We start from the raw sequence: 15,527 nt of genomic DNA on the forward strand, positions 1-15,527 counted from the left end.
ATGCATAGACTAACATACTCGCCGATAGAGATACCAGCATTTTAGGAAGTATCGGAGGCACTTCCGATACTGGTACTGTATCGGCATCGGAACAACTCTGTATCAACTTACAGCTGAAATCAGCCCCTGAGACCACTGTCCATCATCCACCGCATTGGCTTGGATCGCTCCCACCTGAAAACACAGGAAAAACTGTATTTAAGTCTGTGTAGCTAAAGCACAGACAGGAATGTAGAACACAGGCCTCTGTTCTTTTGGGATAACAATAAAATGGATGGACAAATTAAGCTTAGGAGAAAAAAAGAAGACTCCCAAAATGTCATGTAGGTAAAGGGGTTTTCCATTTGGTTCATCCCTGAAGTAGAAAACACAAAGTTAGGAAGGAAAGAATCATTGAGGGTAACGCAATGGGACAGAAGAGATGGACAAATAATGAAGTAAATAAAGAAATCATCTACAAATATAAAAACAAAAGTTATTAAGCACTATAAAACAAAAAGTAAATTCTAATAAACATGTAAAGACAGTAACATATAACATAAGATATAAATATGTACAGATATTTAAAACAGGGATCTTTTTATGTATGTATGTGTGTGTGTGTGTGTGTGTGTGTGTGTGTGTGTGTGTGTGTGTGTGTGTGTGCTGGCGTGTGTGTGTGTCGGTCATTCACTGTCCCTCAGGTTGTGGCATATTTGTACATATTGGGCAGCAAGATAAGCACTGTCTCCTTCTCCCTGGAGAATGTTTAATTTGGAATTTTTTTGAATTTTGCCAGAACTTCAGTTTATATTACACACACTGGATGGTGAGTTAATAGCATAGCGACTACCTGTGTGTCAACCTCTTTTCTTCAGGGGTTTTTCTTCTCTTTTAAACACCAACTGTTGGGCATCATGGCCTAACATGGTGGACTGTACCCCAATTAGGGGTGCAGACCTGAATGCATCAGTCTGTTTGTTCAGGAGCCACACTGCATGATCTTGGTCCACCTTAAAGTAACAGCGCTCCCCAAAGCACTGAACTCTAACAATGGATCCTTCTTTGTCACAAAATGATCAGCTAGCTTCAATTTCATTCATTTCCGGATCTTTTTGGGGTTCAGGCATGAATTTATGGACCGTGAAGACCTCTACTCTAAGTTAGTGGTGTCATTTATGCAAGTTTTTCCTCTCTATATGCAGCTACTGAATAATAGTTCTCCAAAGCCCCTTTATAGTCCAGTCAATCTGTGGTTTGACCCAGGGGTGATTGCAATAGTAGTCATTCAAGGTTTTATGTAACATCCAAGTAACATACTAAAAGTATCCCATTATAAAGTGGATCAAGGTAATTCAGGGGGCGAAATTTGGGGGCCTTCATGTCACAGCGTCACACAAAGAAGTGTGCATCTCTGCTTCTGAACATGCTGTTTTCATATAATTTATGTCTATATATTAAGGCCCTGAAAATCCTGTCCTTTGTCTGACAGCGTGTTACTATGTGTGACGGGGTCCTACATGTCCAGCTCTTTGGTCCCAACCTTCTCATTTGGATTGCAACAACGGTGTCTCAAAAATAAGGAATTTTGGTAGAAACGTGTTGTCCAAAAAAGGACTAGTAGGTGTTATCATATAACCCTGCTTTTTTTTACTTTATTTTTATGATGCACAGCACAGGAGAGACTTGCAGTAATAGTGCGTTCCATTTCCCTCGGAACTCAGAAGCCGGAGCTGGGAATGACATCACACCCGAGTTAAATGTGTTCCATTTACAACTAAGATTTTTCATTGCGGCGTTAGCTCTAGCCAGGTTAGCCATTGTTAGCAATACCAGTTGATAAGGCATTATGTATACATTTTTGTGCATACAAACAGCGTAACAACATTCCCACATATAGAAGTTGGACAGGACTGTGTATGGCAAATAAGACAGAAGTGCTAATAAACTGTAGGTTACTACTTCACTTTGATTCTTTGAGGGGTGGAGTTGGAAAATGTCAAATGCTTATTTCACAGATAAGAGGAACATTTTATTTTGATTCAATGGTGATTTAAAGTTTTACCCGGTGTAAAATAAAGCCACACTAGATCGCTGCTTAATGTGCTCCGTGGCTGCAACACAACAAGCACCTGGAAGTATGGGGGTTAAATGTTGCCTGCATTATTGAGAATTGACTCTAGAAGCAGATCTCATAGAATATTCATGCTGTAGTGTGATCCAGACGTACCTTCCCCTGAGCCACCAGCTCCCTCTGGGCGGCTGAGGCAGCTTTGACCAGAGCACTGGTGGCCGCTGCGATGGACTTGGCTGCCTCCAGAATCTGCTCCTCAAAGTTCAAGCTCTCATCGGCCTCCTGTTTACGAGAGAGGGAAACCAAGAGTCAGTAAACACACCGTGTAACAGGGCGGTGAGGGTCTGTGGGAGATTTACATTACATGTCATTTAGCTGATGCTTTTATTCCAAAGCGACTTCAAATTTAGTGCTTTCAGCCTTGAAAGTGCAAACTCCAGACAGCAAGTAGTAAGTGCAATTAGCTTTATATAAGCACAACTACAAAGAGTCATATGAAAGTGAAGCTTTATATATATATATATATACACACACACACACACACACACACACACATATTATTGCTGTCAGTTAAACGCGTTATTAACGGCATTAACGCAAACCCATTTTAACGGCGTCAATTTTTTTATCGTGAGATTAGCGTTCTTTTTGGCCTAGCAAACTTTGTAGTTTTTTTCACATGCTGTTGCAACAACTAGTAACGTTAGAAAAACTACAACACCACACTGGATCTAGCTAGAGCGGAAACAAAACAACAGGCACGCTGCACACACTAGAGTAGCAGGCTAACGTTATGTTTTGAGTGGATGGCGAGTGCGAGATGGCGAAATGGGGGCCAGTAAGATTCTGAATGGTAAGTTCACTTTTAAAAAGTTGCCAAATGGTTCCATTGACAAGCCCAAAGTGATCTGTGTGTTTTGTCGTTTTGTGAACTGAGCTATCGTCGCAGCACGTCCAGTCTGAAATACCACTTGATGGCCGAGCACACAGCTGATGCCACTGCGTCAAAGCCAGGCGACAAAAGCACAAAGCGAGCCGATCCACTTTTCCATGTTGATAAGAGCATTAAAATGAGAAAAAAAATAATGGGACAAAAAGAAATCAAGGGACATTTAGAATAGATAAAAATGTGCGATTAATTGCGAGTTAACTATGACATTAATGCAATTAAATTGTGAATTTTAATCGTTTCACAGCACTTAATATACATATATATATATACATATATATATATATATACATATATATATATATATATATACATATACATATATATATATATATATACATATATATATATATATATATATATATATATATATATATACATATATATATATATATATATATATATATATATACATATATATATATATATATATATATATATATATATATATACACACATATATATATACACATATATATATAAATATATATATATACATACATATATATATAACACATACATATATATATCACATAGATATATAATACACATATATACACATACATACACAAAACATAAAGGATATACACATATATATATATATATACAGAGATATACACACACACATATATATATACATATACATACACACATATATATACACACATACACAAACACACATACATAATACAACATAAACACATAAAAATAACATATATATATCAATATATATAATATATATATATATATATATATATATATATATATATATATATATATATATATATATATATATATATACACACACACACACACACACACACAGAGTTCTGTATGTGACCCTGTGCTGAGGTTAACAGGCTCAGTGTGGCTGATTGTTTTGGTCCTGGGCCTCAGCTGCTCCAGTTTCTTGGCAGCTGCTTCAATAGCTGCCGCCGCTCCTAGCAGCTCGTTCTCTGCGATGACGGTGGGATCCTCAGGGTCCACCCACTCCGTTCCTACAACACACACACACACACACACACACACACACACACACACACACACACACACACACACACACACACACACACACACACACACACACACACACACACACACACACACACACACACACACACACACACACACACACAGAAACACTGTGCCTGAAAACCCCTGACAGTTCAGGATTTCTATCAGCTGCATACTGATAATGGTTATGATAATACGGATCTCTGTATCAGAATTTATTTTAAGGTTGCGCTACTTATACAGACGTTTAAGGCCTGGGTCCACTTTGTATCACAGATTCTGTTTATGTACTTTATGAACTTTGCACTCCAGTTATGGTGTCAATAGGTTAAGGACCACTGAGCTCTGAGGCTAATGAACCTCTCAGCAAAGTGGGTCTCTCACTGCTTTTTTTAATCAGAGCTTAAGTCTTTCCACCTGAATGTTTTGTAGGTAATGCATAATATGCAGTGTATGCATATTTACTTATGGATATGCAATGCATCCAAAGATGACTTGCCAAAAGGCCAAATACATAATGTGCTCTCAGCATGATAGAGTCCAAACTCATCCAAGGATTGTGAGCTCGAGATAGAAGCACCACTTTTCAACTTCTGCCTGCCATTCTGTATTCAAAGGGATGATGAAACTATTAAATATGTCATGCTTATCAACCTAACGCCCGGGCCACACGCCTAACATCTACCTTTACGTAGTCTTGCAATGCCTAGTCTATATCCTCGACGTTCCACTTCCGTAATTATGCCGTTGACAGAAATTCGGCCAGATTTCAATCATTTAGGAAGGCTATCGGTTGCCTGGGGCTTCCTTTGTGTTGGCGTTCTAAACTCTGGTGGATACATGAGGACTATGGTTAACTGCTCCTCAGATCTCTGCAGGGTAAATCCAGACAGCTAACTAGACTATCTGTCCAATCGGAGTTTTCTGTTTTGAACGTACAGCGCTGTGGAGGAAGGTCTGGCGATGGGAGACTAGTCAGGCGGTGAATCTGCCAACCTCGGCCGATTACAGATCACAACACAATCTCTAAAGGTTTAGTTGGAAGGACATTGGATAAGGTGTTTGAAGGAATTCATATTCGAAAGGTGAATTTGATGCGGAATTGGGATTAGCCACCATGGCCATCCCATTCTGCTGGACCTACAACCACGCAGGCAGCGGGATTCAGTTGCAGCTAATGTCTCTTAGAGCGGATCATTAATCTGTGATGTAAAGCTCTGAGGATGATTTTCCCCCTCCGTTTGACAGATGATGCATTCATTGAATCGCCTTCAATGTAATTTGTACTGGACTTTTAAGAGGGGGGGATCCCAGAACAGAGCTGTGTGAAACTGTAGAACTCTACTGGGAGTATGTAATCCCACTTCAAATTACTGTCAGGGCTCATTTGCATGAAGTGCTCTAAATAAGACCTGATGCTGGGCTATTTAAGAGGTCTTAAATGCATTCCTGTCTGCCCTTTCTGATACTTCCACTGGGGGCAACAAGTCAGAATTTTAAGATCATTTTAAGTGGCTTAAAAATCATCTATAATCATTTCATGTTTGATATTGTACATCACGACTATTTCTTAATGTAATTGTCTTATTAGCATGACTAAAGTCCACTACTGGTGACAAATATTTTCATCACGAAGCAGTAGGGCTGAATTGCCATTTTTAGTTTGCCATGGTTTTCTCCCGTTTTTTTGTAGTTTAGGGAGTTGGGTTTGGCAATTTTGGTTTGGTTATATTTGATTTAGGGTTAGACAGAACTACGGTCGGTTAAATAGTTCTTTCAGTTTATTTTTTGGGCGTTGATGTATCCTGAAGGTAAGCTTCCGTCAAAGATTTATTAAGTTAAAATAGTTTGTGTGTGAAATAACCTTGTTCATTGTCAAAGTAATACATTGCTTTTGTTATTATTGTTTCTTTTTTTAATGTGGCACTCCGACACTCCTAGACCGGGGTGTTACAGTGTGGTAGGGGTTGGTGTTGTACACCCAGACCTCTTTACACATATAATAAAAACACTGACACCATTTAATGTAAATTAAAGCTATAGTGCGTAGATTCTGTCACCCACATGAGGAATTCTAATTAATGACAACAAAACTGTTGGCACATGATACAAGCCTTCTGTGATCACGCACCGCCCCCACCCCTCCCCCAAGCAGTTGCTTGTAACCAAAGAGCACACAGAGGATTAAAAAAACATGAACTCTTCAGAAGAGGACATTATTTTCACTCAATAGCCATAGCCATACTGAGAAATCCAGAGAGAGGTGTGTGGAGCTGATAGTCTTAATTAGCTTTGTAGCAACTCATTTGGCAACGGCTTCAATTGTAATGACGTTCATTAATATAAAAAAAGTTATGCACTGAGGCATTAAGAAACAAGGAGACACCCAGAGGATTGTAGTTTTGTTCTGCTGGTGGAAGAGGTCAAAGGTTAAAATACCTTTCATGGCCTCTGCGGCCTGGATGAGCTCAGTGACAGAGCCTGCCACCCGCTTGGAGTAGCTGGCCAACTGTTGCTTCAGGTCATGAGAGGGCTTCTGGATGATCTGTGGGTGAAAGGGAAAATGCCACAACCTTTAATTCCACCCCTTTTTTACATTCACCTTCTGCATTATTGATGCACAACAACTTGAATCAATCAAATCCCAGCCTGTGCAGGATTTATTATGATGAGATAATAAAGGCGCCTTATATTTACAATCCACTTTCATATTCCATCGATTCCCTTCAATTGAAATGCTTTAGAGCAGGGGTCTTCAACGGTTTTTAAGCCAAGGACCCCTTAACTTAAAGAGACGGAGCAGGGACCCCCTACTACATATATTGTATAAAATGAAGTTGCATATTAAACTGGGCCTACAATAAACGTGCAGGGCGGCCTAAAGCCTTTCTACATATCTTTTTAGTGCATAGAATACTTAGCTATTAAAATAATAATTGTTGGCATGATTTTATAAATCATCTTTTAATGTTAAACGTTGAATTGAAAACACAGTGAATCGTCAGAATGAACTGGATCTGTGGATGGTTACCTTAGTAACTACCTTACCTATAGGCCAGTAAGCCTATCACTAATGTATTTTTTTCACAAATAGGCCGATTTATATTTGCTAATATGTTGGATTCATGTAAAGACATTTTAATAAAAAAATAATAAAAAAAACGTAAGGCGCCGATATACTTGCTTTTAACTAAGCGTTTGCATACGTAAGATGGCTGCCACGCGTATCCTGCGTTCTTTTGGAGTGTAGGTTGTGCACATCTTTAGAAATTAACGCTACGCGTACGCAAGATGCAATTCAGCACATGAACGTGGGGGGCAGTATATCATGCTGAACTAACTGGCTCAGTGTGTGTGTTGTGATGTGGAGATAATACGGGCTAATAATAAGTCATCGACATCTCTCACTGGCAGAGAAACATACTCGCCATTGTCGCGACGCACTTGTTTTTTCCTCGAGTGTTGCCATGTTTGTTTTGTAGGTTCATGTTGCAAACTCGGAAGAGGTCAAGGAATATCTTCCGGTGTCGGCCAGGGACGATATGGCCCTGATCTGCCCCCTAGTGGATATATACGTTTAATCCTCCAGGTACACGCAAAGTACGCTGGCAAGTACTGTATGTAAACAATGCCACTTGCGTCGCCGACGCTTGTCCACGCGTACGCATTGTTAAAAAGCTAGTATATCTGGGCCCTTACTTCCTAGGGTTCCTGGACCCCCTGTTGAAGATCTCGGATTTAGAGGACAGGAATTAAATATCTACATAGTGTTTGTGTCTTTGCAGCATTAATAACAGACAGAGGTGAAGGTAGAGTTGTGGGCCTGGATCAAAGATCACTGTTCATCCCTCCAGTCCAGTTCCACACACTCGAAGAATCTATGACAAGGACCACTCAGCTGTTTTTTGGGGGGATGGTGGTGGAGCAACATCTTACCACACTGCATGCTGGGTTTCCCCTTTTATTTGTTACCCGTGTGTGTTTACGTATTTGCAACTTGACACTAGGGAAGAAACTACATTAAGTGTAAATCATGGTGGCCATCAACAAAACCTTACATATTCCATTCCCCACGCATGAATTGGTATTTACAGAAAAATTGGGATGAGAACGTGAGCCTTTCGCACATACTTCAGACCACATGGTTTTCTAGAGTGATCTTAGGATGATATGATAAAGTGAAGATGAAAAAAAAAAAAAGACAATCTATAACATGCAAATCAAATGTGCGTTAATTCCATTTGTGTGATAAACTGTCTCGATTATTTTTCGGTTTGTGATGTTTTTGATTGATGCTTTATGTAGGGATCAATAAAGCATTTCTGATTCAGACATTGTGAGGCACTTGTTTTGATTCGAGTGCTATTAACTAAATCACAGATGATTGTGATATCACTGCAAATGATGGTTTACAGGTATATGTGGTCAATTAATCACGCCAGCTATATAAAAAGCCAAAACTCTGCAAAAGAGTCACATGCAATGACAACTGCTCTGGTACTGTTGCAGAACGTTGCTGATGAGAGTGCACTGCATTCACAGAGTTTTAGTCCTCAGGTATCACTGTGATTTCAGCTGCATTCTGGGCGTGCTGGTCTTACAGGGAGGTGTGTTCAGGTGCATTCTGGGCGTATTGCTATCTTGAGGCAGCGGGAAAGTGATCGTGCCACTGACCAACAAAAACCTGGTCTAAAGTCAATAACGCAGCATTTGATTGTTATTTTAACAGCAAATTAGAGAAATGCTCCTAGGTTCGTGCACACACTATGCTTGTTACACACACAGGGATGCACAGCAGCACACACACACACACGCAGAAGATTACAAATAAAAAATATTACGGTGCAAATCCTCCATCATAACAGCAATGCTCCAAGGTCCAATGCGCCTGGCTTTTAAAGGGAATTGGAAATGACACTGATTGGTTGATTGCGTGTTACGCCCAAAACACACCTCTGATTAATGAAGACACTAAGTACAACCCTTTAGTACCATGCGCCTGGCACACAGACCCTTTTTTAATTAGATTCTGGCGGTTTCACAGTATATTCTTTCTTTTGCTTGACTGGCAGTTTATATAGGTACATGGTCAGTACATGGAATATAAAAAAAACTAACCTTTCAATGTCATCATGTTTACTAAAAGCTTTGATTACTAAAGGGTTTGCTTGGCTCCACAACATTATACAATAACATTTGTATGATGGAGAACGCACAAAACTGTTACAGAATGTACAGAATAAAGTTACTACCATGAATGAGAAGGGTACGCAGTTAACAGGGGTCCCGTTCTCAATTCACTCTCAGATTATATACAGTAGCTCTCCACGGGAACGTACTGGTGAAAAATTCATGTCATACGGGAAATTAATACCAGTATATGGTTCAAACTGGTATACCGCACAGCACTAGGTTGTAGCCTCACACACATATGCATTATGTAGAAATAAGTGATTTTGGAGGCAGCAATGTGACCACAGCTTTATCCTGGTGGGACTTTGTCAGCAGAGGCTCTTGCATCAAAAGTATAATATAGGGATGGAAATGAGACAGTCAACTTCTATTAATAAGATGCACGCTAATGTTGGGGAACGGTTGGGTCTTGGTAAATTATAGAGTGTGGTCTGGACTTCTATATCTGTAAAAGCGTCCCGAGATAACTCCTGTTTTGATTTGATACTACAAACCAAATTGAATTGAATTAATGTTAGGCCCATCTCCCAAATGAAGAGAAATAATAGCAGACTAGTTTGATTTGCTGGTGCTCAGATGTGTCAGAGTTTCAGTTTGTGTCCTCAGACTGTCCTAGGTGGACCTGCAGTATTCAGGTTGGAACAGTGTGTGACAGGTGCAAGGCATTAACAGGGCTCAGGCCTATACCCGGCTCAAGTTTATTCAGATGTGTTGTCATGAGAAGATAGAGGCGAGGACGTAACTGCACAGGAACGCATGCAGCTGGCCAAACTAATGCCACAGGCAAACACACACACACAGACAAACTGATACACACATGTTCAGAGAACACAGTTACCTGAGCTCCACCAATGAACTCCATGCACCAATTCTAGAGAAGGTTCATTCGTCTGGGATCTTAACAACTGATCAGGGGACAGTGACAGTGCGATATTTCCCACAGAGGGCAGGGACCAGAGACACTGAGTGTGGACAAGCAGGCTGGCTGTTGTCCCGTTTCTAACCATCAGAGGGCAGCACCACAGGCTCAGATCACATCACATCCACCCTGCCTGGAAGAACTCCCATTTTTCTATTACACTTAATCACAGTGGACAGAATTAAGATTTGTTTTACACTCATTCACTGAAAATATACTTTAATGTCTGAATTAGGGCTGCACCATATGAGGGAAATATGCGATAATGTTGAACATCGCAATAGCGATATTACTTGCGATAAATAAACAGATAGTAAAGTGTACTCAGTTCTGCAGCTTTCAGTATTCTGCTGAAATACAACAAACTGCTTGTTGAATTTAAAACAAATGAAAGGAAATCATTTCCAACTTTCTTTTATTGAAAAAATGTAAGATTGAATTGAATATTAAACAGACCACTAAATAAAGAATGAGTCACATTTTAAAGTGTAGTTTTCTGCTGATATTTTCTTTCAATTTACACAAAAAATCTCAGTGTCTTTCGCGATGTGTTGCAGCGTTCGTAATTTGTTTATTGCGCCAGTTGATATCGTGATGACGGTAAAAAAGAAAATATATATATTTTGTGCAGCCCTAGTCTGAATGAAAGCCAATATCTGCAGGGATATCTTCAGGGATATACTTCTCAGAGGCAAATGGCATTTTAACCGTATGTACTGTTCAGTTATTTCAATTCTGTTCAGATGTGTAAATCCATCCCTCGCCTTGGTGTGTGAAGTCCATTTTTTTTGTTGTTGTTGAGTGATTCAAGTTTTCGGCTGAATTATGGAGAATTTTACCATATGCAGTTCTGCCAAATGTCCGTTCTCTGGACAATAAAATGGACTACCTCAGACAAGATGAAGGGCTGTTGGGTCTCAAACATTCAGCTGAGTTTAGAGCCGACTGATAACCTCTTTCTGTGTGTAGGGACGCCTCATCCTCCGGTGAGACCCGAGGAGGGTTGTCAGCAGTCAAAGGTGTGCAAATGCTACGGTGATCTCCAGGTACTGTCAGGGCGCGCCCTCATACTCTGCTTCTGACTGGCTAGTAGTCCTTACCTAAGTACTGTCAGGGCGCGCCCTCATACTCTGCTTCTGACTGGCTAGTAGTCCTTACCTAAGTACTGTCAGGGCGCGCCCTCATACTCTGCTTCTGACTGGCTAGTAGTCCTTACCTAGGTACTGTCAGGGCACGCCCTCATACTCTGCTTCTGACTGGCTAGTAGTCCTTACCTAGCTACTGTCAGGGCACACCCTCATACTCTGCCTTTGACTGGCTAGTAGTCCTTACCTAGGTACTGTCAGGGCGCGCCCTCATACTCTGCTTCTGACTGGCTAGTAGTCCTTACCTAGGTACTGTCAGGGCACGCCCTCATACTCTGCTTCTGACTGGCTAGTAGTCCTTACCTAGGTACTGTCAGGGCACGCCCTCATACTCTGCTTCTGACTGGCTAGTAGTACTTACCTAGGTACTGTCAGGGCACACCCTCATACTCTGCTTCTGACTGGCTAGTAGTACTTACCTAAGTACTGTCAGGGCACACCCTCATACTCTGCTTCTGACTGGCTAGTAGTCCTTACCTAGGGACTGTCAGGGCACGCCCTCATACTCTGCTTCTGACTGGCTAGTAGTCCTTACCTAGGTACTGAGCATGTGCAACTCCCAACAAAGATGGAACAGAAGTGAGAGGTCTCACTCTGTAGCTAAAACAGAGAGCTCAACACACAGGGTGAAAAGAGGGGCTGCAGCAATGTGCAGTCCAACAAAAAAAATAGTTTTTTGAAAATTAAACCACATGAACCTATTCTGGTGCATCTAAATACAATTATGAACCTGAAAATTAGTATAATATGAGCACTTTAAAGAGATCGACGCACAAGTATAAGCTTCAGGCCACCATAACAAACATTTACATAACTGACACCTTTGTTTTCATGACAGAAAGGCATCTCTTTAACAGATACGATAGACGGACGTAGGCTATGGAGAAAGCTCTGCGCGGAGCCTCCGCAGAACCAGAAATCAGACTGACTCCCTTAGAATACGTTCAACTACAGCTCAAGTCAGACTCTTGACATATTCAAACATCCCCCTCCTGTCCATAAGCAGAGCTGGTCTGACATCTGTTAACGTGCTGCTGATGCTACTCTGCAGCATTGTTGTGGAATAAAGTCTTCAGTGAAGCATTCAACCACTGCAAACCCACACTCGTGCAGGTCATTCAAGTGGTGTACTCACCGGCTTGCACCGACATCAGTGAGCCACAAGATTAAGGGAACATTGACAGAGCGATGGGAAAATGGAAAGAAAAGAGGTCATCAAACACATGACAGCTGATATCAGACATATAGGAGGTGCAGATGTTTGGAGGCATGCTGCAAGCTCAAGATGTCTCTGGAACCAAATCATTGATTCATTATTATTATTATTACTTCATTAACAATATGAAGGAAATGACAGCCACAGGATTTCAAAATTACATTTAAAAGTTAGAGTGGACCCAGGTTCCATTCAGCCCAAGATTATTTGTTATGGGAGATGGGTCAATCCTAAGCGGTTTGGACAAGCACATATGAAGCTGGGTCCAGACTAGTTTAATGATAGCCAGACAGATTCTTCTAAGAGGATGGAGTAATGAAGGGGTGCGGTCAATCCAGGAGTGGTGATGCAGATGTTAATAATAACAGACTGGAGATGATCTGTTGCTAATGTTAATAATAACAGACTGGAGATGATATGTTGCTGATGTTAATAACAGACTGGAGATGATCTGTTACTGATGTTAATAATAACAGACTGAAGATGATCTGTTACTGATGTTAATAATAACAGACTGGAGATGATCTGTTGCTAATGTTAATAATAACAGACTGGAGATGATATGTTGCTGATGTTAATAATAACAGACTGGAGATGATATGTTGCTGATGTTAATAACAGACTGGAGATGATCTGTTACTGATGTTAATAATAACAGACTGGAGATGATCTGTTACTGATGTTAATAATAACAGACTGGAGATGATCTGTTACTAATGTTAATAATAACAGACTGGAGATGATCCGTTACTGATGTTAATAATAACAGACTGGAGATGATCTGTCTGATCTGATGAGATTTAGTCTCTCTGACTTCTAAACATAACTACCAGCCACACAGCATGTGTTCTGTACAGAATAAGCCTTTAAAATCTCTCCAATGAAAAATTATTAGAAGTTTATATAAAAATTCATCATGTTGAGTGGATTCTGAACCAATCAGCTGTTAGACCAGCTGAGAGCCAGGCGTTTCCAATCATGCCCTGGGTCTTGCAGTGGGTGGAGAGCAACTGCGGCGCCTGGCTCTAAAACCTGCGGCCGCCTTGATCTCGTGAGGTTATCGTTGCCCACGTGTGCATGACGTCAAAGCAAGTCGGGATCAAGTCGGACACAGAACTACCCAGCATGCATTGGGCGACAATCACCGGTGATTGATTCTGCGCAGACCTGGCTCATCTCCAACGAGCCTACTCTGTCTGAGCTCTTGGCCCGCCTTCCCAAAGAGCCCAGTCTGCTCTGATTGGTCAGCTGGCCTACTCTGTCGTGATTGGTCAATCAAATTCAAACAAGCCACTGGGCGGGCTGTGCTTGCTCATGCAGCACCTACAGGCAGCACATATGAAAAACTGGGCTGGCTTTCTCTTTCAGTGACATCACTAATGGAGGAATTTCAAACAGGAATTTGGGCGAGGCGTTTTCCGACAGCTGTCTGTTGGAGGGAATGCTCCATTTAAAGTGAAATGTGTTTTTTTTTTTTTACTTTATACATCTATTGCAAACACAAACAAATATATAACACACTAAAAGATGCAGAAAATTAAAAAAACGCGTAATAGGGGCTCTTTAAAGATCTGATTTGAGGTAGTAATCGGATTGCCCTCGGTCTGAACTTAGCCTACGTTTGTTCAAACTCACCTAGTAAATGATCACTTAGTCACCATGGCCGTGTCCACACTGTGTGGGTTGGGAAATGGTGGCTAGGACTAATGAGTAGCTGATGAGAGTACAGTATGTGTACATGGGTAAAGAGGTCTTACCACCAGCACATGCTCCAGCAGTCCCAGATATCCAGAAGCACATTCCTTGCCATAGCGCAGCGCTCTCATCTGGACCTCCATGCTGACCTCTGGGTGGTAGGCAGCTTGCTGAAAGAGCAGACAGACAGACAGACAGACAGACAGACAGAAATCAACGTCTGAGCCAAACACTGACAGTATAGGCCAGAGATCTTCAACAGGGGGTCCTCAAAGTTACTGCATGGATTCATGTTAATGTCTTGACATGAATCCGACATATTAGCAAATATTAATCAGCCTTTTTGTGAGAAAAACAAACACATTGATGGCAGGCTTACTGGCCTGTAGGTAGGGTAGCCATCCACAGGCCATTTTGCATGGTAAAATGCAGTGCTGAAGAGGAAATGATTTGGTCTTCCCTAAGAGAATTGACATAAGTGATCTTTATTTTTGAGTTGGACCAGAACAAAAATTTACAAGTTTGGGAAGAAACCTCGCCAACCTGACTGAATTTTTTCCAATTCTACCAAAGATAGGAGAAAAAAAAAGAAGAAAGAAACCTATAGTGATGTAAAATTAAGTTGGTGAGTTCCAAATATTGTACTGTATGTGGGGTATTTATCCAGTTAGGGAATTCCCACAATTTCTACAAAGCTAACTTAACAGGGAGCAGAAATAGTCTCCGTTGCTTTTTTATTTTGAGAGAAAATGGCCCGTCAATCTGAATAAATTATTATTTTATCTTTCATTTTGTTCGTAACCTTTGTTGTATAATCGCAATATTACAATTAGGCCTGTAACAATTATTACAAAATTGTCTAATCAACGGTCAACTATTTTACAGAAGCACTGTTTCTTTGTTTACCCGCAATGAATTGCTAACATTAACTAATGCTAGCTTAAGACACATGACTGGTATTAGCTGATTTTGTTTAAATATGGCAAATGATAATTATATAAGTGGTTATTGGTCGGACTATATATTTTTATTTTTATATTTTAATTATTATAACAATTGTTAGTTGTTGGCATTTGACCCTATACAGGTTCATAGCAACAAATATGACAACAGTTAGAAGAAATGTTTTACGATAATAAAGAGGCGTGGTTTACTTCATAGGCTGTGTATCTGTGTTATTATATTATCTGGGTCACATGACAGTGATATAGAACTAAAAGACGTATCCTGAGATTCACTCAAAACTTTAATTTGTTTGAAAAAGTAATAAATAAAAATTAAAAAATTTGACTGAAAGAGACAATTACATTGTTAATTGCAATTATTTCTGAGACGAGTACAGC

General features: G+C 40.4%; 1 protein-coding gene across 1 annotated transcript in view; it reads right to left on the reverse strand.

Annotated features, from left to right (window-relative positions):
* tln1 (talin 1) overlaps window positions 1–15,527 on the reverse strand; it is a 124,204-nt gene that overhangs the window by 10,941 nt on the left and 97,736 nt on the right. Inside the window, exons 48-52 of the mRNA XM_039780446.1 lie at window positions 14,247–14,354; window positions 6,456–6,561; window positions 3,878–4,000; window positions 2,210–2,337; window positions 112–174 (exon numbers count right to left, since the gene is read on the reverse strand). Coding sequence (XP_039636380.1) covers window positions 112–174; window positions 2,210–2,337; window positions 3,878–4,000; window positions 6,456–6,561; window positions 14,247–14,354 — 528 coding nt within the window. The remainder of the gene's footprint in view (window positions 1–111; window positions 175–2,209; window positions 2,338–3,877; window positions 4,001–6,455; window positions 6,562–14,246; window positions 14,355–15,527) is intronic.

The sequence above is a fragment of the Perca fluviatilis genome, chromosome 17 (assembly GCF_010015445.1).
Source record: "Perca fluviatilis chromosome 17, GENO_Pfluv_1.0, whole genome shotgun sequence".
Taxonomy (NCBI): Eukaryota; Metazoa; Chordata; class Actinopteri; order Perciformes; family Percidae; genus Perca; species Perca fluviatilis.